Genomic DNA, 25,994 nt, shown 5'->3' with positions numbered 1-25,994 from the left:
GAAATGCTCTGCCTTCAAATAGTCTTAGAAGTTGCAATTGTACTCATTTTGCTTTTGATGCCATGCAAGGCAAGGACTGGAAACCCATGAAGAAAGATATAAATAGAACACTTCTCAGTGTAGAAAAGTCAATATTTCACCTTGTGAAGTCTGCTGTGGGTTTTTAACAGGATATGGTGGTAACAGCTCATTTTCCTTGCTATTACCTGCGCAATGTAGAAAAGATGTGCAGAGGGGATTTCACCTTTTTGTCAAACGCCTTCTTATTGTGAGTACAATTAGATTTCTCTTTGCTGTTCTTCCACTGTTGTGTAACAAATGTCTGCATGATTCTGCAAATTAAGAAAGAAAAAGATTTTCTTATCCTAGCCAAGACATACTCACTTTAATACTAGGGTCTCTCAGTTCACCATGTAGGCAACATGATGCAATGTCCTCAGACAGAGTTTCTCCGTCACATATGTGGACTGACGATTGGGTGCTTCAGCTACTCAAAAATGCTTTTTTTCCCCACATAAAACTAATTCACATGGAACTCTTATTGAGAATACAGTCTGTGTAAACAACCGCTGCAAGACTTATATAATTATGCCTCTCATGGAGATCTAGAGACAAACTGATTCAAAGGCATTCTATTCAGCTATGGGCATCTGTCTCTCCAGTGACTACAGAGGTATGCTACAGCACCCACACTGCTCAGGTAGGAGCATATTCTCCTAAAGCACAAACATGAAGGTAGGGATGTTGAATATTACACTACCCAAAGGGATTTACAGAGAAGACAGAGCCAGACACTTCCCAGAGATGCACAGCAAAAGGCAGTGGTCACAAGTTGTAGCAAGTAAAACTAAAAACCATAAAGGCTATAAAGAAAAGGCATCCACAGAAGAGTGGTTAAGTACAACAGGTTGCCCACAAAGGCTGGAGATTTACACAGCTCAGCTGCCTGAGGCCCTGAAGTGAACTAATTTAACTTTGAAGTCAGCATTACTTGGAGCAGGAGGTTGCACTAGGTGACCTCCAGCAGTCCCTTCTAAGCCAAATTACTCTGTGACTCTAATCTAGCAGTGGGGGTCTATGAGTGATAAAGTCAAAGTGGAAGTTGGTATGGACTATATAAAAATTTTTCCAGCTCTTCAAAGATGAATATCCATGGCTCACAGCCATGAGGGGCCAAAGAGTTCATAGGTATTCTGACTTCCGGTCAACTGTGAATTATGCAGATATGTACCTGAAAATGTCTTATGGGAACCTTTGGTAATTACCCAGTGCTCAAATCAGAGACAGTGTAAGTACTGAACTGTTTTAAGAGACTTTTCATGCCTGGGGAGCTTTTTATTTTTTTTTCTTCAAAGTCATGTACCATAGAGATTTTAATAACATTGCTTCATTTGTATGATTACGAAAATGCTGCACTGAATGTCTTTAAACACCAAACAACAAAAGATTTTTTTTCTTAAGGGATTCTTACTGTTGTAAGGGTCAGATATTAAAGCCTATATTCTTGTCACTTTATTACACATACACAAGCATATGACTCAGCAAAATGTTATTAAATTGAATTGTACCGTGAACACATGAAACTGTTAATTTTTTCCACTGTTCTTCCCTCTTGTCCTCAAAACATGGATGGCCTAATTACTGTGATACATCCTAGAGGCCACCATGAAAGCATAGCCCCCTTAGGGTATGCATGATGCTAAAAAAGATTCCTGCTCCAGAGGCTTCACAATGTAAACAAAAGCATGAAATTGAAGACTCCTAGCTACAGTCTTTTTGAACTTTTGTAGCTTACTTCCTAAATGGCAGTAAAGTGACAGAAAACCCTGGCAGGCAGCACAAATCAAGTTCTCTCCAACAACTGTCAAAATTGAACTTAAAAAGGCAAAACCTCTTATTTTTTTATTTAGAGAAAAACAAGTTCAAAACACTTTGATCCAACTAACCTGACAACCTGTGAATTTTATCCTACTTGACATGGTCTGGGAACTAAGAGAGTGTAATATTTACTTAAAAACAGGGGTTTACACTTTTCCAGACTTACTTTTTCAGCTGATGTCCCAGCCCAAATCTTTCCTTAGTAGAGATCTGAAATACATCCACAGTTGGCACTATGGAAAAAGGACATATTGTTGATATATGAACTTAAAGCAATAATCAAGAACTCATGACCATACAAGTCATATTTAAGGAACCTATTCTATCTGGACCTTTACTATAGGCAATGCAATTGAAGCAATGGTGAAAGCAGACATGTCATCTAAGTCCATGAAGAAATGAACCATCCTTTCTGGAATATTAGACAATATAATTTGTAATTTTACAAATAAGTATTTTAGAAATTGAATTGCCCAAAATGTATCTCTTCCCACTAATTTTAATTACATAAATGTATCTTGTTTTTTTTTTTATATTATGGAAGTACTAGAGAGCAGCATCAGATTAAATGTATCTGGACTGGTAATCCATCTCATCTAATCTCTTAAACTTTCTTCCAAGTAAGTAGTCTTTACACACTACAGTTCCTGTGACTATGAAGAAAATCCAGAGTGGAATAAACTGAATTAACTAATATATGGGTTTTCTTTCTGAGGGTGTTTTAATACAAGATTGATAATCATCATCTAAGTGCCTGATGTATGAATTCCAGCGGCCAAGGATTACACTGAATTTTCCTCAAGACCCATCCTAACATTGGTATATCCATATTCATCTGTCAGAAAATTGAAAGTGTAAGGGGTGAAGGCTGGAAATTAGCTCCTGGTACTACTAAAATCCTTTAATAACATTTACTAGATAGAAGTGGCAGATGGAATCCAGCACTTGTTGAGAGAGTCTCAGGTCCTCGAGGCAGAACAACAGCCAACACATATTACAAGCACGAATAGACTTTATATTTTGTATTACATAAGGAAGTAATGACTTGTCCTGGTTTTGGCTGGGATAGAGTTAATTTTCTTCCTAGTAGCAGGCATAGTGCTGTGTTTTGGATTTAGGATGAGAAGAATGCTGATAACACACTGATGGTTTAGTTGTTGCTAAGTACTGCTTATGCTAGTCAAGGACTTTTCAGCTTCCCATGCTCTGCCAGGTGCACAAGAAACTGGGAGGGGGCACAGCCACAATAGTTGATCCAAACTGCCCAAAGGGCCATTCCATACCATATGACATCATGCTCAGTATAGAAACTGGGGGGGGTTGGCCGGGGAGCAGTGATCGCTGCTCGGGAACTGTCTGGGTATCGGTCGGTGGGTGGTGAGCAATTGCATTGTGCATCACTTATTTTGTATATTCTTTTATTATTATTATTATTTTCCCTTCTTTTTCTGACTTATTAAAATGTCTTTATCTCAACCCACAAATTTTACTAGGTTTTTTTTTTTCCTCCCCCGATTCTCTCCCCCATCCCACTGGCGAGGGGAGGAGTGAACAAACGGCTGTGTGGTGTTTAGCTGCCTACCAGGTTAAACCACAACATGACTATAGTAAAATAAAAAGGAATGAAAACAAAAAATCTGGGGTTAGTTCAAATTTCATTAGAAAAAGAAAATCAGTATTTTATAATCTATATTATTCTCAGAAAGCCAGATTTTATTCAGAATGTCAAAGTTTATCCTTTAATTTCACTTTAATAAATTAATTTTAAAAACAAAATACAATATATATATATATCCTGGCCATCCAATTTCACTTAGTTCAAAGCACTGTAGATACCCTTTCTCTAATGTTATTATTAAAAAATAATCTCATCTTTTAAAGACAAACTGCTGAATTTTTCAAAAAGGATAAATGTTTTGATTAGGGGCAGCAATGTCTTTAGATTGGCAAATTTAGGACACATGGTAGGGGGAGAATATTTTCAATAAGAATCATCATACCTAGATCAGCAATCTTAAAATCTGACATCTAGACTACAATTATTGTCTAAGCTCTACAGCCAGAGGAGACAGCCTGGTACCTCCAAAGGCTGATTCATCCTAATGTAAGACAGGTTTCTAAGGCACATGGGAGAAACTGCCCACAGGTACAATAATGAGACAAGGTATTAACTAGAAGAATGACTATCTAAAAATCAGGATATTAAACAGCTACAGTGTGGTATGTATACCTCTCATTGTGCTTTGGAGTATACTGTATTTCTGTTTCTTTTATCAATGAACAGAAAGTACTATAGGAGAAAAATATGTAGCATAAAGTTATGGCCCAGTAGTCTCAAAACAACATAATTAAGGGGGAAGAGGAATACACAGAGAAAGGGTTTTGTTAACACAAAAGATGGTGGATCTCATTGTCCTTTTCTGGTAAATAAAGAAACATGGCTGCAACAGCAGCTGAGCTCATAAAACAAGTAGCAGTGAAGCACTTGCCTCTGGCCCTGATCTTGCCTTTCTGGGTACTCAGGTACTCCCAACAATCAGTCAGCTTCAGGACTGGGAACTAAGCTTCCCGTTTTAACCTTGTCAGTGGTGCAGAAGATATCTTGTTGTTACTTCTCATTTCACTAGATCATTTCTTACTGCACGCTGCTCTTCACACTTCACCCTCTCTTATTTGCTGCACTTTTTTATTTTTTAAATTACATTTTGATAGAAATATTCTGAATACTAACACTGCTACCTGCTATGGCAAATACATATTTTAAGATCTGCATATTTACAAAAAAGATTGAAGCAATAAAATACTGACAAAAAGACCAAAGTCAGGCAAAAAAAAAATAATGACTGATGTAATTAAATGCTTATTTGAATGAACAGAATATAGCTTATAGTTAGAATCAGCAGACAACATATCTTATAAAAATAGCTCATTGGGACAGATTTTGCTAAACATATTATGACTGGAAATATCGATTCATTTTCCAGAGGCAGAATTCTCCCACAGATACAAGCCTGAACTGACAGCTTGCACTGGAAGTCTCCAAAGCTGGGCAAGTTATGATCCAAATTACACACTTAGTTCTGACTTCCCATTGTAAAAATATATCTGAAGTTGACTCTTGCATATGAATGTTTCCAAATCTTCAGTCTCAGTTGATTCTTCATGAGTTTGACCATTTTTACTCTCATGAGGAAGCTTTAGTCACATAACAACCAGAGAGTAGGATGTCAACATAACATTTAAAATTCTCATTCAAATTTAAAGATCCCCAGAGCTCACACAGTCATACAGAAATCAGAAGCTGGGAAGATAATTATCATGGCCTGATTCTTCGAAAGTGCATGAAAAAAGGGCATATTAATGTGCTGCACAGATCTGTGTATGTATACCTTATCAGTGATATCTGCATCTGTGAAGATGATCCCTGATTTCCAAAATCAGGAAATCACATATTAGAAACTGTTGATCTTTATTCCTTAACCCCTGGTTCCTAGGGGAAGCAGCTGGATTTCAAAGGATATCAAGAAAACAAGTTCCAAAACTCAACCTATGAAAGTTTAAACTGGATGCCCACGTCATTATTGAGGGCCTAGCCATGCAAATATATGTAAGCATAATTTCAAACCAGTAGGACTGCTCTCAGCAGTAGATTTAAGCACATGCAGGGTCAAAGATTTGGCAGTGAATGAGTATCTACCACCTAGTGCATGGCTCAGACCGAGACACCATACAAGGCACATGAAGAATACACAGGTGACTAACCTGGACCATTTAAGTACTGTGTAAGTGAACAGTGCAATCGCACTATTATAGGCTCTGTGCGAATTACATCCCAAGCCACAGCAATCTCTTCCTATTTCAAGATAAAAAGAAAACAACAGACACCATTAGCCATCATGAGGAACTGTTGCATTTTGTCAGTCTACCTTAGGGCTGTTATAAACACCATCCATCCATTTACCCAGTTGTGGAATATCTACTCCAACTTCAAACTTGAGACTTAGGACAAACTATTGCCTGCTGATGCCCCTAAGAGCAGTGTTAGACTGCTTCCAGTTCTTGAGTATGCTCATTTAAACTGAGCACAGGTTTCTACACAACACTACATGTACAGTGCAGGCAGACATGTTCCCATCTATCAAGAGATACTGCTTCAAAGCTGAGAAGCAAAGGAGCAAATAAAGATGGAAAGGAAACTCATCCCATAACATAGGGCAAAAGAAATGTTTGCTCCTTCTTAAGACTGATTAAAATAATTCAAGGTATGATCAGATTTTCTTAAATTTTAGAAGAGCCTGAGAACTTATGTGCTATGCTGACCTGAGAATATGACATATCTGTGCAAAAGCTAATGATGCCCCTAAAAGCACAAATTTTCATTCTGCATCTAGAGGACAGGAAGTTACTGCACAGATGAGGTGAGGAAGTGTGGAGTTAATGACAGCATAACTGTTACAGAAGCCATGCTGCCAGTTGACAGCACCACTTTCCTGTCTCCTTTGCCACTCAAGCCTCTCCCTAATCAGCTGCAGATGTTGAGAAGCACACAGGAAAGCTCCAGCTAAGGTCTTCCCCCCAGGACTGGTGAAGTGCTTTCACCTAACTAATGTCTAGGATAGCAAAAAAAAAAAAGTATTTCATTTATATCAGTTAAAACATTTACCATTCACAAAGCATGTTTGAAAGGAAATACATATGCAGTAAATAAAAGCCTACAAAACATTTTAACAATGTGATCATAAAAGGAAAAGGAAACCTTTCCACTGAGTAGCAATCAATAATGTGACAGCCATTTATGAAGATCAAGCCTCTGAAAAAGGAACATCTCAGTGGTTGTCTAGAGAGTCTGATGTGTAGCAGAATTAAATGGGTATTAATGTTCATTATGTAATCCTGTGATTAGATTACTTACATCAAGAAAGCTAACATCAATATGCAGATCAATATCTACATCATCAATGGCTCCATATTCCCTGAAAGGAAAGAATTACATTACATTACATTAGAGCTTTTTAAGATACTCCTCAGCGCAGAAGTACTTATAACAGAGAAGATTTTATAAAGGATAATCTTGTCTGTAAAATCAGAATGGTGATAAAATACACATCTACATAGACTGGATCAATATTCCCAGTGGGTGACCATCTGCTGCACTGAAACTAGGAATCATTAACCTTCTTTCAGTAGGTCTTGCTTAAATAGGCTAAATCCTTTTTTCTACTAAGTCCCCCAAATTCTCTCTCCATTGCTGCTATGTATTTTTGTCTCACATACTGCACAAATAAATCAAGAAAACAATAATGGTCACATGCTACTCCTATTTATGACAAAAGAAAACCCTAGTTAATTTTCAAAAGTATTTTAGGTTAACAGCCAGCAACCTAAGGAGAGGCTTGAGATAAATCATTGAAGACAAATACAACATAGCCTAGAGGGTGGCATATTATACCTGTGGTATTGCTTCATACATTCAAGAATTTGTTTGTCAAAACATAAAGATTGCCCTGTAATGCACTCAAGGCAATACTTACCTTATTTTATCTGTTACGTGTAGTATTGCTGGAATCCCCAAGGTGCAGATTTAACTTATGCTCATAGGTGTTTCATTGCTGTCTGAAATCTTACTTTTAAAGTGTGACTTTTCTGCCTCTTATTTTCTGACTCATTCTGATCGCCCTCCCCCAATGCACTTGAAGACTTCTGAAAAATAGGGCTAGAAAATACTCATTCATATACCTAAATAAAAAAATACTTTCCTTTTCATTTAAATTACTTCAGTGGACAATTCTGTAAAAGTGCAATCACTCAATTTTTCACAAATTGGTTTCTAGTCACTAGGTATTTGCTTTACACTGCATTTATATGCTTGTTCTCACAATGACTTCCATGTTTTTCTATTAAACTAGACGAAGACGGTGCACAGTAGAAGTTGTGCATAAATAAGTTGATAAGGTAATTTCGAAATACAAAAATATTTTTGTGAATATAACTATGTCCTAACAAAGTGGCCTCTCAGTCCGTGGTAGGACCTAGCTTGCACTGGAAATGCCTTGACCTCTTGTGAAATTTTGTGGAGGGAACCCCTTCCACCAAACCTCGGCATCCCAGTGGTTCTCTCTGGTAAGGTCAAACCCAAAGTCTCTCTCTAGATCAAACACGTCCACACATGGCACACACAGGGCAGGTGAACAGCTGTCCAGGGCTGCATTACTTGGAGGCTTCCCAGCCACCCTTATGGCTGCTCCAGAGTCCACTCACCCAGAGCCATACAGGTGCTCGCTGACCTCCTACAGCTCACTGAAGAACTGACTTTGAAACAATGAAATTATCCACCTACTGAATGGCTTAGCCACTATGCTATACAACAGTAGCCTCAGATTTTTTTGTAAATTTTCCAGAAGATCCAAAGAACAGATTGCTGTGAACTCCTAATTAATATTTATGAATGCAGGCTGGTGTTACTCACATGACTGAGATTCAAAAGGCTATGAGCAGGCATAATTTTATAAATTAAACAGAAACATAGAATAGCTGAACTAACTAAACAAAGAAATATTAGTGGAAGAAAGGATAAGATAAAAATAAGTTACAACTGTGCAATTTCCATACTCACTGAAATCCCTTTGCCCCCACTCCATTACCATCATAGAAAATGGATTTTAGACACATGATACTGACTCTAATTTTACTTCTCCAAGCTGAAAGGGAGGAAGAAATCATGTTTTCTTCCAGCACCTGAAGCTTATGATCTGCTGCCTACAATGGCTCCAAGAACACATCTTGATTTTGAAGCTCCCAGAGGTCCTCTGTCCATCAATGCATAAGCAATGTAAATAGATAGTGAAGAGTTTGGATCAGTCAGTCCAGAGGGCTTTCTCATGGCTTTGGTGGCCAGATTTCAAAGGGCAGTGGTGAAAAGCATGCAGGTATAGGAATTTCCCTTTTATATGTACAGTTGACTCTCTGACAGCAGGAGACTACTAAAAGAGGGTCAACTGTCTAGGAAATATGCATCTTAGTGGGTGTCACTGTCAGACAGACTTGTTGCAGTCACAGAAGTGGAGCTGCAGGAGAGGGATGAAACTGAATGCTTAATGCTGTGTTTGTAATTTCAAAGATTTTATGAATATTTTCAACTGCAACAAAGTGGAAGAAGTATGAAAGTTTTCCACATGCCAAAAGCAGCCACAGATGCCAATTTCTACTACAGTGAGCCCAAGGAAATCACAATGCTTCTAATGAAACAGCTGATTGAATAAATTAGATGCATTAAAGTTTTTGAAAGGTTACATATAATGTTTCAATTTTAGGAGCCTGAGAGAGCCTATATCAAGGTATGCTCAATTTCATAGTTATCAGTTTGGCAACTAAACATTTATCTAATTCATTTGCTTGAATATCTCATTCTTTGCTCATGAGCTAGCGGGGCTCATTGACAAAGCTTTAAACTAGACTTGAAGGGGGAGGGGGATAATATCAGGCTTGCCTGTGACAAGCTGTGGGATGACACGCCAAGGTTAGAGGGATGGGCTGCTGGCGAGGGCCCTCAGCCTGTTGCTCTGAGACGTTCTGGGTACACTGGAGCACACCTGACGTCTTACAGAGAGGAGCCAGGGGCTCCTGAGGTAATAGGAGGCAGCAGGGAAACACCGGTGAAATACCTCAAAGAAATTAAGGGGTGTTCCTCTAAGAAGGTGACATGGCCAACAGCCCAGCTGAAGTGCCTCTACACCAATGCATGCAGCATGGGCAACAAGCAGGAGGAGCTGGAAGCCACCATGCTGCTAGAAAGCTACAACCTAGTTGCCATTACTGAAACTTGGTGGGACGAATCCCATGAGTGGAGTGTGGCTATCGATGGCTACAGGCTGTTCAGAAGGGACAGGCGAGGAAGGAGGGGTGGAGGGGTTGCCCTCTACATCAAGAAATGAATAGATTGTGAAGAGCTGCCTCTGAAGAATAGCCACGAGCAGGTTGAAAGCTTATGGGTAAGAATTAGAGACAGAGGCAACAAAGGGAACCTTGTGGTTGGTGTCTACTACAGGCCGCCCGATCAAGGGGAGCCTACTGATGAAACCTTCTTCCTCCAGCTACAGGAGGCATCGTGCTCACAGGCTCTCATCCTGCTGGGGGACTTCAACCACCCCAACATCTGCTGGAAAAGTAGCACAGCGAGCTGCAGGCAATCCAGGAGACTCCTGGAGTGCACTGAGGATAGCTTCTTAAGCCAGGTAACAGACAGCCCTACCAGAGGGGATGTGATATTGGACCTGATGGTCACCAATGCAAGCGAGCTAATCGGTGACGTCAAGATTGGAGGCAGCCTGGGCTGCGGTGATCATGCACTGGTGCAGTTCGCAGTCCTGAGGAATATGGGACAGGCAAAGAGTAAAGTCAGGACCCTGAATTTTAGGAAAGCAACCTGCCAGCTGTTCAAGGAGTTAGTCAGAAGGACCCCCTGGGAAACTGCCCTCAGGGACGAGGGAGCAGAGCAGAGCTGGCAGATCTTTAAGGACACTTTCCATAGAGCGCAAGAGCTCTCGATCCCCACGTGTAAGAAATCAGGAAAGGACGGCAAGAGACCGGCATGGATGGGTCGAGGCCTGCTGGTCAAACTAAAGGGCAAGAGGGAACTGCACAGGCAGTGGAAGCAGGGACAGGTATCCTGGGAAGAGTACAGGGACATTGCCCAGTTGTGTAGGGGTAGGGTCAGGAAGGCCAAGGTGCAGCTGGAGCTGAACGTGGCAAGAGACGCAAAGGGCTTCTACAGGCATGTCAGCCAGAAAAGGAAGGTCAAAGAAAGTGTACCCCCACTGATGAACACGACTGGCAAACTGGTACCAATGGACGAGGAGAAGGCTGAGGTCCTCAACAACTTTTTTGCCTCGGTCTTCACTGGCAACCTCTCTTCCCACACCTCTCGACTGGAAGGACCTCAAGGCAGGGACTGGGGGAACAAAGTCCCTCCCACTGTAAGAGAATCATAGAATCATAGAATCGTTTAGGTTGGAAAAGACCTTTAAGATCATCCAGTCCAACCATTAACCTAACACTACCAAGTCCACCACTAAACCAGTTAAGGGTAGAGTAATAATTAATTTCATGTTTCCTGGCTTGGTGGCTGCATTATTTTTTAATGAAAGTAAAAACTAGGAATCATTAAGGTTGGAAAGGACCTCTAAGACCATCAGTCCAACCATCAACCCAACACCACCATGCCCACTAAACCATGTCCCAAAGTGCCATGTTTACCCGTTTTTTGAACACTTCCAGGGATGGTGACTCTACCACCTCTCTGGGCAGCCTGTTCCAATGCTTGACTACCCTTTCCGTGAAGAAATTTTTCCTGATATCCAATCTAAACCTCCCCTGACACAGCTTGAGGCCTCCCTCTCTCCTCTTTATTCCTTTTCCTTTCCTTTTATAAGTATTTGTATTAGAACCCAGATTGCCTATCATTGCGCTTTCCCAGTTCGGGTTGCCTACCGTTATGCTTTCCAAGTTTGCGTTGGTGTTTACCATCAGTAAAGTGTTTAATCGATCATTTGGTGTAGTTTCACCTTAATTTAGCCCAAGGGAATCACAGAACATCCACAATCCTCTCTGGGCAGCCCAGTTTGGGTCGTGACACTCAGTTGGTGCGATATTGCCGCCGGTGCACTGTTGTGGTGGCGATCGGCACCTGTTGTTCTTCGACCCTCAGCAACCCCACAACAGAAGGGTCCTCCGAGAGACCGGGCAAGGTGGACAGCTGTTTAATTTCCTCCGTCTCCAAGGCAGCTATACCAAAAGCCCACCGGTTTGAGTAGCTGCATTTCCCACAAGCCCTTCTCTGTTAGTAAACAGCAGGTCAAGCGAGGCACCTCCCCTGGTATGCTCGCTTACCAGCTGCGTCAGAAAGTTATCCCCCACATGCTCTAGGAACTTTTGAGACTGCTGTCTCTCTGCTGTATGGTATTTCCAGCAGATGTCCGGCAAGTTGAAGTCCCCCACGAGAACAAGGGCTAGCGATTGCGAGACTTCTGCCAGCCGCTTGTAGAACGCTTCATCTATCTCTACATCCTGGTTGGGTGGTCTATAGCAGACTCCCAACAGAACATCTGCCTTGCTGGCCTTCCCCCTCATCCTTACCCATAAGCACTCGACCTTGTCATCACCACTGTCGAGCTCTATGCAGTCAAAACACTCCCTAACATACAGAGCCACCCCACCGCCTCTCCTTCCCTGCCTATCCCTTCTGAAGAGCTTATAGCCATCCAGTGCAGCACTCCAGTCATGAGAGTCGTCCCACCATGTTTCTGTGATGGTGACTAAGTCGTAGCCATCCTGCTGCACAAGGGCTTCCAGCTCCTCCTGTTTGTTGCCCATGCTGTGTGCATTGGTGGAGATGCACTTGAGCTGGGCTATCGATTTCACCCCCAACGTTGCCATGCCGCCCCTGGGCTCCTCACTAGTGGGCCCGTTTATATCCTCTTCCCCCTTCAAACCTAGTTTAAAGCCCTCTCAGTGAGTCCCGCCAACTCATGGGCGAGAATCCTTTTCCCCTTTGGAGAAAGCTGAACTCCATCAGCCGCCAGCAGGCCTGGTGCTGTGTAAACCTCCCCGTGATCGAAAAACCCAAAGTTCCACCAACGGCACCAGCCTCTGAGCCACCTTTAATCAGGTGAGTTTTCCCATTCCTTTCAGCACTGTATTAATCATTTGTGCTTGATGAGCACTATCAAAGATTTATAAAGTCAAAATATAAATCTCAGGGCTTATAGATCCTTAAAACCCTCTGTACTTAAGTGCTTACACATTAAATGTAGTTTGGCCATACAGCTTGTGGCCAAATGCCATATCTGATAATGCTTTTCAATGCCTCAACACAGCTGATAATGATAATTATCAGTTTACATAATTCATTGCGGTAATAAAAATGGAGGTAAATGACCAAAATCTACAGTAGTAGGAAGAGGAAATAGTATCAAATCTAATCCTGCAGCTCAGCAAATTTGGAGGAGAACTACTACTGTTGTATATCTCATCATTTCCCCTTAGATGAAAATATCTAATAAAACCTAGGAATGCTCATTTTGATGCCTTTTTTTTTTTTTTTTTTTGTCATTACCTGTGGGGTTAACAGATATTACAAACATGCAAGAGATCAAAGGTAAAAATATGTTTTTAATAAATCATTCCTTAAGGAAGCAAGCAAAACAATATACTTTACTCAGGTGACAGGAATAAATACTTTTCTGAGTTGCTTTTAAAGGCATAAATGTGTCCTGGTTTCAGCTGGGATAGAGTTAATTTTCTTCCTAGCAGCAGGCATAGTGCTGTGTTTTGGATTTAGTAGGAGAAGAATGTTGATAACATGCTGATGGTTTTAGTTGTTGCTGAGTACTGCTTATGCTAGTCAAGGACTTTTTCAGCTTCCCATGCTCTGCCAGGCGCACAAGAAACTGGGAGGGGGCACAGCCAGAATAGTTGATCCAAACTGACCAAAGGGCTATTCCATACCATATGACGTCATGCTCAGTATATAAACTGGGGGGGGTTGGCCGGGGAGCAGCGACCGCTGCTCGGGAACTGTCTGGGTATCGGTCGTCGGGTGGTGAGCAATTGCATTGTGCATCACTTGCTTTGTATATTATTATTACTATTATTATTATATTGTTATTATTATTATTTTACTTTATTTTATTTCAATTATTAAACTGTTCTTATCTCAACCCAGGAGTGTTTCTCACTCTTACTCCTCCGATTCTCTCCCCCATCCCATCGGGGTAGGGGGAGTGAGCGAGCGGCTGCGTGGTACTGAGTTGCTGGCTGGGACTAAACCACGACAGTCCTTTTTGGTGCCCAACGTGGGGCACGAAGGGTTTGAGATAAGAACAGATTAACTAGAGTGTATTAAGGAATCTCTTAACAGTTGCCGGTCATGATATTAGTTCATCTGATCTGTACCATGTTCTTTTCTTGGCTGTGCATGTTAAAGCTTGGTGTTGGTCTGTGCATTGCGCTATGCTCTGTAGTGATTAAGGATGTTTTGCTTGGGAGGTTCCTTATCAAAATCCTGACCTTGAGCATGGTTTTGTATCTGGGTTTTATACACAAGTCATTACTGTACTTCGGGTACCACCTCATGGAGAGAGTTAGCAATTATACCTTTCCCTCGGAGACGTTTGTTGTGGAGGAACTACAGAATGGCACCTTCATTACCTTATTCTATAATGCTTCCTCCCTCATTACAGAAAGTTTTCGGTATTTTGAACATCCCTGGGCAGTTAAGATACTTCTATTGATACTTCTTGGGAATATTGTTTTGGTTTTGACAAAGGTTAGTAAGCAATTTAAGAATATCATGCAGAGATCTACCCCAAGGCTGGAGAGTTATGAGTGGCAGGGTGTGTGGGATCGTATGCGCAAGTACCTAGGGCAGTGGGGACCTCCAGTGTTTTGGAACTTCACCCCTGAACAAGTGCAGAATCCTGAAGAACTAGTAAAGTATTTGGAAGAAGTATGTTCTCACCCTGGCAACTCCAAAGAGACACAACTCATTGCAACATGCTGGGGACTGGCCCATGCTTATAGAGCCCTGTTCAACACTATTCAGTACCCTCAAGGGAAAGAGAGGGTCTCTGGATCTGATGACAAAACAACAGGCGCTGTGGCTACTCCAACCACAGCCATGAGCACTGTGGCTACTCCAACCACAGCCACAAGCACTGCAGCTACTCCAACACCCACCACAGGTACTGCAGCCACTCCAACCCCAGTGGCAGGCACTGCGGCTAAACCAGAGAACCAACCTGCGCCGGTATCAGTTGCCCCTATACAGAAGAAGAAATACACGAGGAAATCAGTTCGTTTAGTAAGGGATGAAGATGAACCAGGGCCATCACGAGAACCAGAGGAGGAAGAACCCATAAATGAGATGGTGACCACCCGATCCCTATCCCTGAGTGAGCTGCGAGATATGCGAAAAGATTTTGGTCGTCATCCAGGCGAGCACATCATCACCTGGCTGCTCCGATGCTGGGATAACGGGGCCAGTAGCCTGGATTTAGAGGGTAGGGAAGCCAAGCAGCTGGGATCCCTTTCCAGGGAAGGGGGCATTGACAAAGCAATTGGAAAAGGGGCAAAACCGCTCAGCCTCTGGAGGCGACTTCTGTCAAGCGTGAAGGAAAGGTATCCCTTCAAGGAGGATGTTTTATACCGCCCAAGCAAATGGACCACCATAGAGAAGGGTATCCAGTACCTGAGGGAATTAGGCGTACTGGAGGTGATTTACAGTGACCTGAATGATGAGCGGTTACCCAAAGACCCAGATGAAGTCAGGTGCACACAATCCATGTGGCGGAAGGTGGTACGGAGCGCACCAGCATCGTATTCCAACTCGTTGGCAATACTAGCCTGGAAAGACGACGAGGCACCAACGGTGGATGAAGTGGCTAGACAACTCCGGGACTACGAAGAAAGGCTCTCTTCCTCCCTACGGGCCTGTGTCTCGGCTGTGGAAAAACTGTCTGAAAAAATATGCCAAGAGTTCCAACAACTCAGAGAGGATCTGTCCTACTCCCCACCTGCACGGACCAGTGTCTCAGCCATTAGGAGTCAACGTCCCTATGCTCAAGAGAGAGGATATAGAGGATACACACCACGGGGCACCCTGTGGTTTTACCTGCGTGATTATGGAGAGGACATGAGAAAGTGGGATGGAAAACCCACCTCAACCTTAGAGGCAACACAGCAGAAGAAGTTTTTGAGAAGGGAAAGAAAATAGTCCAACTCCTTCTGAAGGCTGGTTTTGCCATAAAACAGAGTAAGGACAAGGGGCCTGCACAGGAGATCCAGTTTTTAGGAATAAAATGGCAAGATGGACGTCGTCAGATCCCAATGGATGTGATCAACAAAATAACAGCTATGTCCCCACCAACTAGCAAAAAGGAAACACAAGCTTTCTTAGGCGTTGTGGGTTTTTGGAGAATGCATATTCCAAATTACAGCCAGATCGTAAGCCCTCTCTATCAAGTGACCCGGAAGAAGAACGAATTCAAATGGGGCCCTGAGCAACAACAAGCCTTTGAACAAATTAAACGTGAGATAGTTCATGCAGTAGCCCTTGGGCCAGTCCGGGCAGGGCAGGATATTACAAATGTGCCCTACACTGCAGCCGGGGAGAATGGCCCTACCTGGAGCCTCTGGCAGAAAGCACCAGGGGAGACTCGAGGTCGACCCCTAGGGTTTTGGAGTCGGGGATACAGAGGATCCGAAGATCGCTATACTCCAACTGAGAAGGAGATACTGGCAGCATATGAAGGGGTTCGAGCTGCTTCAGAAGTGGTTGGTACTGAAGCCCAGCTCCTGCTGGCACCCCGACTGCCGGTGTTGGGCTGGATGTTCAAAGGGAGGGTCCCCTCTACACATCATGCAACTGATGCTACATGGAGTAAGTGGGTTGCATTGATCACACAAGGGGCTCGAATAGGAAACCCCAGTCGCCCAGGAATCTTGGAAGTGATCATGGACTGGCCAGAAGGAAAAAACCTTAGAATATCACCAGAGGAGGAGGTGACACGTGCTGAAGAGGCCCCACTGTATAATAAATTGCCAGAAAATGAAAAGCAATATGCCCTGTTCACTGATGGGTCCTGTCGTCTTGTGGGAAAGCATCGGAGGTGGAAAGCTGCTGTATGGAGTCCTGTACAACAAGTCGCAGAAACTGCTGAAGGAGAAGGGGAGTCGAGTCAGTTTGCAGAGGTGAAAGCCATCCAGCTGGCTTTAGATATTGCTGAAAGAGAAAAGTGGCCAGTCCTTTATCTCTATACTGACATATGGATGGTGGCAAATGCCCTGTGGGGGTGGCTGCAGCAATGGAAGCAGAGCAACTGGCAGCGCAGAGGCAAACCCATCTGGGCTGCCGCATTGTGGCAAGATATTGCTGCCCGGGTAGAGAACCTGGTTGTAAAAGTTCGTCATGTAGATGCTCATGTACCTAAGAGTCGGGCCACTGAAGAACATCAAAACAACCAGCAAGTAGATCAGGCTGCTAAGATTGAAGTGGCTCAGGTGGATTTGGACTGGCAACATAAGGGTGAATTATTTATAGCTCGGTGGGCCCATGACGCCTCAGGCCATCAAGGAAGGGATGCAACGTATAAATGGGCTCGTGATCGAGGGGTGGACTTAACTATGGACAGTATTGCACAGGTTATTCATGAGTGTGAAACATGCGCTGCAATCAAGCAAGCCAAGCAGTTCAAGCCCCTTGGGTATAGTGAACGATGGCTGAAATATAAATATGGGGAGGCCTGGCAGATTGATTACATCACGCTCCCACAGACCCGCCAAGGCAAGCGCTATGTGCTCACCATGGTGGAAGCAACCACTGGATGGTTGGAAACATATCCCGTGCCCCATGCCACCGCCCGGAACACCATCCTGGGCCTTGAAAAGCAAGTCCTGTGGCGACATGGCACCCCAGAAAGAATTGAGTCAGACAACGGGACTCATTTCCAAAACAACCTTATAGACACCTGGGCCAAAGAGCATGGCATTGAGTGGGTGTATCACATCCCTTACCATGCACCAGCCTCCGGGAAAATTGAGCGATACAATGGATTGTTAAAGACTACCCTGAGAGCAATGGGTGCTGGGACGTTTAAACATTGGGATACGCATTTAGCAAAAGCCACCTGGTTAGTCAACACCAGGGGATCTGCCAATCGAGCTGGCCCTGCCCAATCAAAACTTCTACGTACTGTAGAAGGAGATAAAGTTCCTGTAGTGCACATGAAAAATATGCTGGGGAAGACAGTCTGGGTTACTTCCCCCTCTGGCAAAGGCAAACCCATTCGTGGGATTGCTTTTGCTCAAGGACCTGGGTGCACTTGGTGGGTGATGCGAAAGGATGGGGAAGCCCAATGTGTACCTCAAGGGGATTTGATTTTGGGTGAAAATAGCCAATGAACTGAATGGTATGATATTAATTGCTTTATAATACTGTATGTTATCTCTTAACTGTATGTTATCTCTTAACTGCATGTTAATATAATAATATAGTAGGTTAATATTAAGTATATAATACTGTATATTATGATTGCTATATGCCACATCAATGGTATTGCAGTAAGAATTGCCCAGCTTAATGAAAATGAACTTTGATGAAACCATGTTGGAATGAGAACTGACTTCAGCATGCAACAGTCCAACACTGCACACCACCTCTCCTGCTCTGAAAGACTGTGATGACAGATGGAACCCAAAGTCATGGGCTAAATGAACTCAATGGACATTTTAGAGGGATGGGCCATAGACGAAGGGAATGTTATCTGTGTGTATATCAAGATAGGGAAAGCGGTGGTGATTAATTGGAACACATTGGAAAGGGGAGGGCCTGTGCATGACGTAGATGGTATAGAATAAGGGGTGGATACTGTCCTGGTTTCGGCTGGGATAGAGTTAATTTTCTTCCTAGCGGCAGGCATAGTGCTGTGTTTTGGATTTAGTAGGAGAAGAATGTTGATAACATGCTGATGTTTTTAGTTGTTGCTGAGTACTGCTTATGCTAGTCAAGGACTTTTTCAGCTTCCCATGCTCTGCCAGGTGCACAAGAAACTGGGAGGGGGCACAGCCAGAATAGTTGATCCAAACTGACCAAAGGGCTATTCCATACCATATGACGTCATGCTCAGTATATAAACTGGGGGGGGTTGGCCGGGGAGCAGCGACTGCTGCTCGGGAACTGTCTGGGTATCGGTTGGCGGGTGGTGAGCAATTGCATTGTGCATCACTTGCTTTGTATATTATTATTACTATTATTATTATATTGTTATTATTATTATTTTACTTTATTTTATTTCAATTATTAAACTGTTCTTATCTCAACCCAGGAGTGTTTCTCACTCTTACTCCTCCGATTCTCTCCCCCATCCCATCAGGGTAGGGGGAGTGAGCGAGCGGCTGCGTGGTACTGAGTTGCTGGCTGGGACTAAACCACGACAAATGAGTCCATTCTGAGAGAAGGAAACAAATTACTTCAAAATTGGAGCTTCAACTTTATAGCCCATCATTATTCCCCTCCTAGCTGGCTAGCACTCAGGTCCTAGGATAATTTCAGAAGTCTAACAAGGTCTGGCTGGAAAAGCTGGGATTACAAGCCAGAAAGCATAAAGATGACTATGATAACTGGATCTTAATAGTCAAACCAGAGTGACTATGCTCCAGTACAATGTGTGGAGGCAGTTGCACCCTGTAAAAAGGCATCATAAAACTATATACAAACCAATATTCACTTAAAATTCAGAAAACATAAAAGAGACGGTACTTTTTCAGGTCAGATACCTGCTGAGCAGCTTCAGGCAAATACTTCTATAATACAGAGCACTGAAGGTAGGTGTGTTATATCTATTCTTTTAAAAAATTGAGCACAGTACATTTTCTTTTTTAAAGCTTGCCAAAGATGGCACTGTCTTTTATGAAAGAGCACTATAGTTTATCACTAGTACAAGACTTGTATCTATTTTTTTCTTCCTTAGATTGAAATAATTAAATTTCATATCTGCTCCACTGGGAAGAACAGACCAGGTTGTGGGGGACATCCATCACCCTTTCTTTGGCACAACTTGTCTCTTATTCTGGCTTTAGGAAATGCCCCAACAGCCCAGTCTCCTATGGGAATTCCAGTAGCCAGGTTTATTGTCAATTTGGGATATTTACAAAGTTCAGAAGCAGGGCTAAAGAAAGTCCTATGAGACTAATTAATTGGAGTTAGTTTTATGAAAAAAGGACAACTATAAAGATGGAAAACGACTGGGCACATAATGTTGCACACACAGTTCTCCATCACCCAAACACTATCCAGAACCCACTTGTTCACTGGTACTTCTAGTAGAAAACACATTGCTCACATACTCACTTTTCTGCAGCTCTCATTCTATAAAATCACAGAATCGTAGAATATCTCGAGTTGGAAGGGACCCATAAGGATCATTGAGTCCAACTCCCTGCTTCTTGCTACCTAAAACTAAACCATATGACTAAGAGCGTCGTTCAGACACTCCTTGAACTCTGACAGGCTTGGTGCCATGACCACTTTCCTGGGGAGCCTGTTCCAGTGACCGACCACCCTCTCAGTGAAGAACCTTTTCCTAATGTCCAGTCTGAACTTCCCCTGACACAGCTTCATACCATTTCCTCGTGTCCTATCACTGGTCATCATGGTTTTATCTTTCACAGATTAGCTTCCCTTGCTCCTGGACATTTCTACTGACAACTGATATCAGCTGGGACTCTCAGGCCTGAGTCCACAGCGAGGAGCTGAAGGAACACGTCCTCAGCATTGTGCTCGAGCCTGCTTTCCTTGGGGACCATTTTGCACTGTTGGTATTATTGAGGAAGAGCTTGCTACTCTCTGCCTGCACAACCAATGACAAAACCCAGAAAATACTTGCTTTCACTGTGCTGGTTACTTTTACAAGCTAAAGGCGGCTTTGGGTCTCATAAAATATGTATTCTCTGTGCTTTCAGTTCTTTTTGGTATTTATTACATGTATGGTTGTATGTCTATGTCCTCATCTTCTTTCGGAGTTGTGTGTTGGTGTACCATGGTTTTGCATGAGTTATGAGTTGAGAACCGCTGCCCTGCAGCATGTGAAGGGTAATGGAAAAGGGATTCATGGAACAGAGGGAAGAACCCAAATCCCACCTCCTGGTTTTCAGCACCAGATAAATCGCTACCATCAGTTTCTGCATGTTTGACACGGGGCTACACTGTGTTCAAAAAGAGGTTTCTACTGTTGTGCAATTTGGTATACTACATATGTAGATCTTGTTTAGCATAACTTGCTTAGCATTAGTAGCTAAATTTGCTGAAGCCTTGGGCTGCAAGCTGTGAACTTTCACCTAGATATTTTGAACTTTTACCTAGTTAAGTAAAAGAAGGCCCCAGAGCCAGTTCAAGCCAGAAGATAAGGAAGCTACAATCATCTCAAGGTCCCTTCCAACCTAAAGCATTCTATGATTCTATGATTCTATGATCAGCAGAAGCTGCAACCTTATAGATAAGAAAAGAAACGTCCCACCTAGAGACAATGAAAGGACCCAATGAAGAATGGGAAGACCCCAGACCCTAATATTACTCTTGGTCCGAACTGTCACGTGAGGGGTGGGGAACTTAGATTGTAAGGGTATAATTGCCCAGTGATTTCTTTGTTCAGGGTCCCTCTTCGGAGGCACCCAGCTTGAGCTGTAGCACTATTAATAAAAACTACTCCTACAGAGGAATCTATCTTTCAGCTTATTGATTCAGTGGAAACCCAGAGTCGAACCCTGTTATGGTGTCTGGCATGCATAATTTCCATAACACTACCATCTCACAGGCACAGCTTCTTAGTGATATTCCCCCTTATGTATGACACTCTGTATGCATGGCTGTAAGAAAAGACTGAGTTTTTGATGCTGATCTCTTTTAGGACTGCCATATGCACATGCAGAAGGCAGTTGTCCTTGTTTTGGCTGGGATAGAGTTAATTTTCTTCCTAGTAGCAGGCATAGTGCTGCGTTTTGGATTTAGTAGGAGAAGAATGCTAATAACACACTGATGGTTTAGTTGTTGCTAAGTACTGCTTATGCCAGTCAAGGACTTTTCAGCTTCCCATGCTCTGCCAGGGGCACAAGAAGCTGGGAGGGGGCACAGCCAGAATAGTTGACCCAAACTGCCCAAAGGGCTATTCCATACCATATGGCATCATGGGCAGTATAGAAACTGGGGGGGGTTGGCCAGGGAGCAGCGATCGCTGCTCGGGAACTGTCTGGGTATCGGTCGGCGGGTGGTGAGCAATTGCACTGTGCATCACTCATTTTGGACATTATTATTATTATTATTTTCTTTTCCTCTGCTGTCCTATTAAACTGCCTTTATCTCAACCCACGGGTTTTACTCTAAGATCATCAGTCCAACCATCAACCCAACACTACCATGCCTACTAAGCCATGTCCCATCAGGTTGGTGACCACCTGAGGAACCTGAACATACATAGGTCTATGGGACCTGATGAGATGCACCCCAGAGTCCTGAGGGAATTGGCTGATGTAGTTGCCAAGCCACTCTCCATGATATTTGAAAAGTCATGGCAGTCAGATGAAGTCCCTGGTAACTGGAAAAATGGAAACATTGCACCCATTTATAAAAAGGGGAGAAAGGAGGACCCTGGGAACTACCGACCTGTCAGCCTCACCTCTGTGCCTGGGAAGATCATGGAACAGATCCTTCTAGAAGCTATGCTAAGGCACATGGAGGACAGGGAGGTGATTCGAGACAGCTAGCATGGCTTTACCAAGGGCAAGTCTTGCCTGATCAACCTAGTGGCCTTCTATGTTGGAGTGAATACATCAGTGGACAAGGGAAGAGCTACGGATGTCATCTATCTGGACTTCTGTAAGGCCTTTGACATGGTCCCCCACAACATCCTTCTCTCTAAATTGGAGAGATATGGATTTGATGGGTAGACTGTTTGGTGGATAAGGAATTGGCTGGATGGTCACACTCAAAGAATTGTGGTCAACGGCTCAATGTGTGGATGGAGATCAGTGACAAGCAGGGTTCCTCAGGGGTCTGTATTAGGACCAGTACTGTTTAATGTCTTCATCAGTGACATAGACAGTGGGATCGAGTGCACCTTCAGCAAGTTTGCAGATGACACCAAGTTGAGTGGTGCAGTTGACACGCCTGAGGGATGGGATGCCTTCCAAAGGGACCTGGACAAGCTTGAGAAGTGGGCCCATGTGAACCTCATGAGGTTCAACAAGGTGTCAGGGACTGAAAGAGTTAATGCCTCAAACGTTGTGGTGAGGCAAGTTAAGGTCTGCAAAGAGACAAGGTCTCCATAGGGATAAATTGGGGTCTGCATAGCACCACAGGTGAGAAGCCATTGGTGCGGAGGCGGGTCAGAGGATTCGTGGTTCCACCCTCTGATGGCCAAAGGTTATGCAGAGTTCATTTGAGGAAGGGGCTCATGACCGCTCAAAAGACCCCCGAAAGACCCCTCGCGACCCCCCCCCCCCCCCCCCCCCCCAGTGGCGCCTGTGCAGAAGATGGAAAACATTCTGGAACAAGCCTCAAGGGGGGCGAGATTAGAGGCGGGGACTGGCCTATAGAAGACACAACTTCGAGGAGTCACGTGGCGCACCCCCACCGCCAGAGGACCCCATGCTGCTGCTGCCCCTGCTCCGGACTGGCCTCCCCCACCCGCTGCTGGTGCAGCTGGAGGCCCTGCGCTCTGGGAGCAGTGCGCCCAGTGCTGGAGGACTGCCATGTTTATCATCAACATCATGGGATCCCAAGGGTGGTGATATCTCTCTGTCTCTCCTCTTTCTTCCTTTTCCTTTCCTTTCCTAAGTATTTGGATTAGAACCCACGTTATTTATCGTGGTGCTTTCCTGGTTCGGGTTGCCTTCTTATTCATATAAACCATTGACCAAGTCTGAGACCAAGATTGGACCTAGCTGCACCTAGACTCCTCTCTGGAAAGGGGTTTAGAAAGCAAGGGGGTCTATTCTGAACCTTGTGACTCAGTGGGAGGGTCCCCCTTATCCCCTGCATATCATGGTGCTTTCCAAGTTCAGGTTGGTGTTTACTGTCAGTAAAGTGTTTAATTGACGGTTTGGTGTTGTTTCACCTTAATTTAGCCCAAGGAAATCACAGAACCTCCACAATCCTCTCTGGACAGTCCAATTCGGGTCGTGACACAAGGCCAAGTGCAAGGTCCTGCACCTGGGACGGGGCAATCCCCGCTATCAGTACAGGCTGGGGGATGAAAGGATTGAGGGCAGCCCTGTGGAGAAGGACTTGGGGGTACTGGTGGATGAAAAGCTGGGTATAAGCTGGCAATGTGCACTCACAGCCCAGAAAGCCAACCGAATCCTGGGCTGCATCAAAAGAAGCGTGGCCAGCAGGTCGAGGGAGGTGATTCTGCCCCTCTACTCTGCGCTGGTGAGACCCCACCTGGAGTACTGCATCCAGCTCTGGGGCCCTCAGCACAAGAAGGACATGGACCTGCTGGAGCGGGTCCAGAAGAGGGCCACCAAAATGATCCGAGGGCTGGAACACCTCTCCTACGAGGCCAGGCTGAGAGAGTTGGGGTTGTTCAGCCTGGAGAAGAGAAGGCTGCGAGGAGACCTTATTGCAACCTTCCAGTACTTAAAAGGGGCCTACAGGAAGGATGGGGACAGACTTTTTAGTAGGGCCTGTTGCGATAGGACAAGGGGTAACGGTTTTAAGCTAAGAGAGGGTAGATTTAGACTAGGTATAAGGAAGAAATTTTTTATGATGGGGGTGGTGAAGCACTGGCACAGGTTGCCCAGAGAGGTAGTGGAGGCCCCATCCCTGGCAACATTCAAGGTCAGGTTGGATGGGGCTCTGAGCAACCTGATCTGGTTAAAGCTGTCCCTGCTCACTGCAGGGGGGTTGGGCTAGATGATCTTCCAACCCAAACTATTCTATGATTCTACGATTCTATGATTTCCTAAAGCCATATACAACTATTTGGATTTTAATTCCCCAAAATGTAATGAATTTCCACTTAATTTGAAAAAGTGTAGTACACCATAGTTGTAGACATAGTTGTCTCTTCTTAGACTAAAATAACAGAGCTTATTGTTTAGAGGTTAATGGGAATTGTTACTTGCAATATATGTATGCCTAAGGTTATTATCTTCTCTGTATTTTAGTACTTGGTTTGTATGAGAACTTTGATATTTTCTTTGTAATACATCTGACAGGTCTGTTCCATCTTGCCTACCTGTTATTTTAATGAAATTATTAAGATTACATAGATGGAAAATGAAGTTATAAAAGACCTGAAGCATATTAAAAATATCATACGGCTATGCCCTACGGCAGAATCATGCACACTCATATATGCCCAACAGAATTTTTGTGTAATTACTCTTTGCAATCCACCCCTGACTGAGGTTCCACCACTTCCCTTTGTAGGCTACTTTAGTTTCCCACAATTAGAAAGCTTTCCTAAAATCTAATCAAATTCTTCTTTGTTGCCAAGGAAGATAGTTTCTTATTGTCTCTCTCATGATGACAATAGAGAACATTTGATTACTCCTCCTATCTACAAAAGGCTTTATTTTTTGAAGAACTGTTATTATGTCCTCTCCTTCTGTCTTTTTTCCAGACTAGATAAATCGAATTCCTTCAGTCTTTCCCTAGGGAAAACTTTTACTAATTCTGTTATCATTCCTCTTGTTCACCTCCAGGGTAAAAGACAGGATATGACAGAAAAGAAGTTTAACAAGGGTTTAGAGTAATGTTGAATAGTAATTTTCAACAAAATACAACAGCCTGATCAAATACCGACTGAACTGCAAAAGACAATGATGTTTTAGAACAGGCTTCCAGGGCTTGTTCTCAGCATAGACAGTTGTATCAGTACTCAACCACAAAAAAAAACCAAAGCCAGCATTATTACTAGCCAGCAGTGCCCTTTCCTTTTGCCACAATATACAGAAATCATCAGAAGAGACTTGTGTTTTGGCAGTGAGGGAAGGTCCACATGGAAGTCAATTTCCAAAACATTAAAGGTTCCACAATACAGAAGGGTCAATGACATACCTGAGAGAGACTGCATTAGGTCCATAGATCTCTCTTACTGCTGTCAAATCAGCTTCCAGCTGTGGGTGCTTGTGAAGTTCTCCATCATAGCTAACCTACCAGAAAAAAAGAATAATTCTAGGAGTTCTTATTTATTTCATTACTGGCACCTAATCTAGGCTTTTGAAAGTTCCCCCTGCAAAACATGCTGCATAAAGATTCCTTAATGCCATGCTCAGAAAGGACACTGTGTTGATAAGCTGAAGCACTGAGGTGGTCTAGCTCTCCTAAGCAATGCGATTTGCAAAGCAGGCACTTCTGCACTGAAATTCCAGAGGGTCCTGCTCCAGTTTGTGGGAAGAGAAGCTGCAAAGGACTCATCCCTCTGTCCTTGTCTTGACCTGGGGTCTGTTCTGGGCCACTTGTGCATTTTAGAACTGGTAAGTAGGAGAAGAACTATCTCTCCCCAGTCATAGCATCCCAGTCCAGCCACTACAGGACAAAGGTTTGCTCCCTCTTGCTTGTTGTC

At 43.5% G+C, this 25,994-nt stretch overlaps 1 protein-coding gene across 2 annotated transcripts in view; it reads right to left on the bottom strand.

Moving 5' to 3' along the window:
- Positions 1-25,994, bottom strand: part of LOC142596459 (protein mono-ADP-ribosyltransferase PARP8-like) — a 173,497-nt gene that overhangs the window by 47,837 nt on the left and 99,666 nt on the right. For both annotated transcript variants that reach the window (XM_075725567.1, XM_075725566.1), the window contains exons 7-11: positions 25,487-25,581; positions 6,791-6,851; positions 5,641-5,731; positions 2,045-2,111; positions 207-332 (exon numbers count right to left, since the gene is read on the bottom strand). In XM_075725567.1, coding sequence (XP_075581682.1) covers positions 207-332; positions 2,045-2,111; positions 5,641-5,731; positions 6,791-6,851; positions 25,487-25,581 — 440 coding nt within the window. The remainder of the gene's footprint in view (positions 1-206; positions 333-2,044; positions 2,112-5,640; positions 5,732-6,790; positions 6,852-25,486; positions 25,582-25,994) is intronic.

The sequence above is a fragment of the Pelecanus crispus genome, chromosome W (genome assembly GCF_030463565.1).
Source record: "Pelecanus crispus isolate bPelCri1 chromosome W, bPelCri1.pri, whole genome shotgun sequence".
Taxonomy (NCBI): Eukaryota; Metazoa; Chordata; class Aves; order Pelecaniformes; family Pelecanidae; genus Pelecanus; species Pelecanus crispus.
This window is presented reverse-complemented; position numbering and strand designations above follow the sequence as displayed.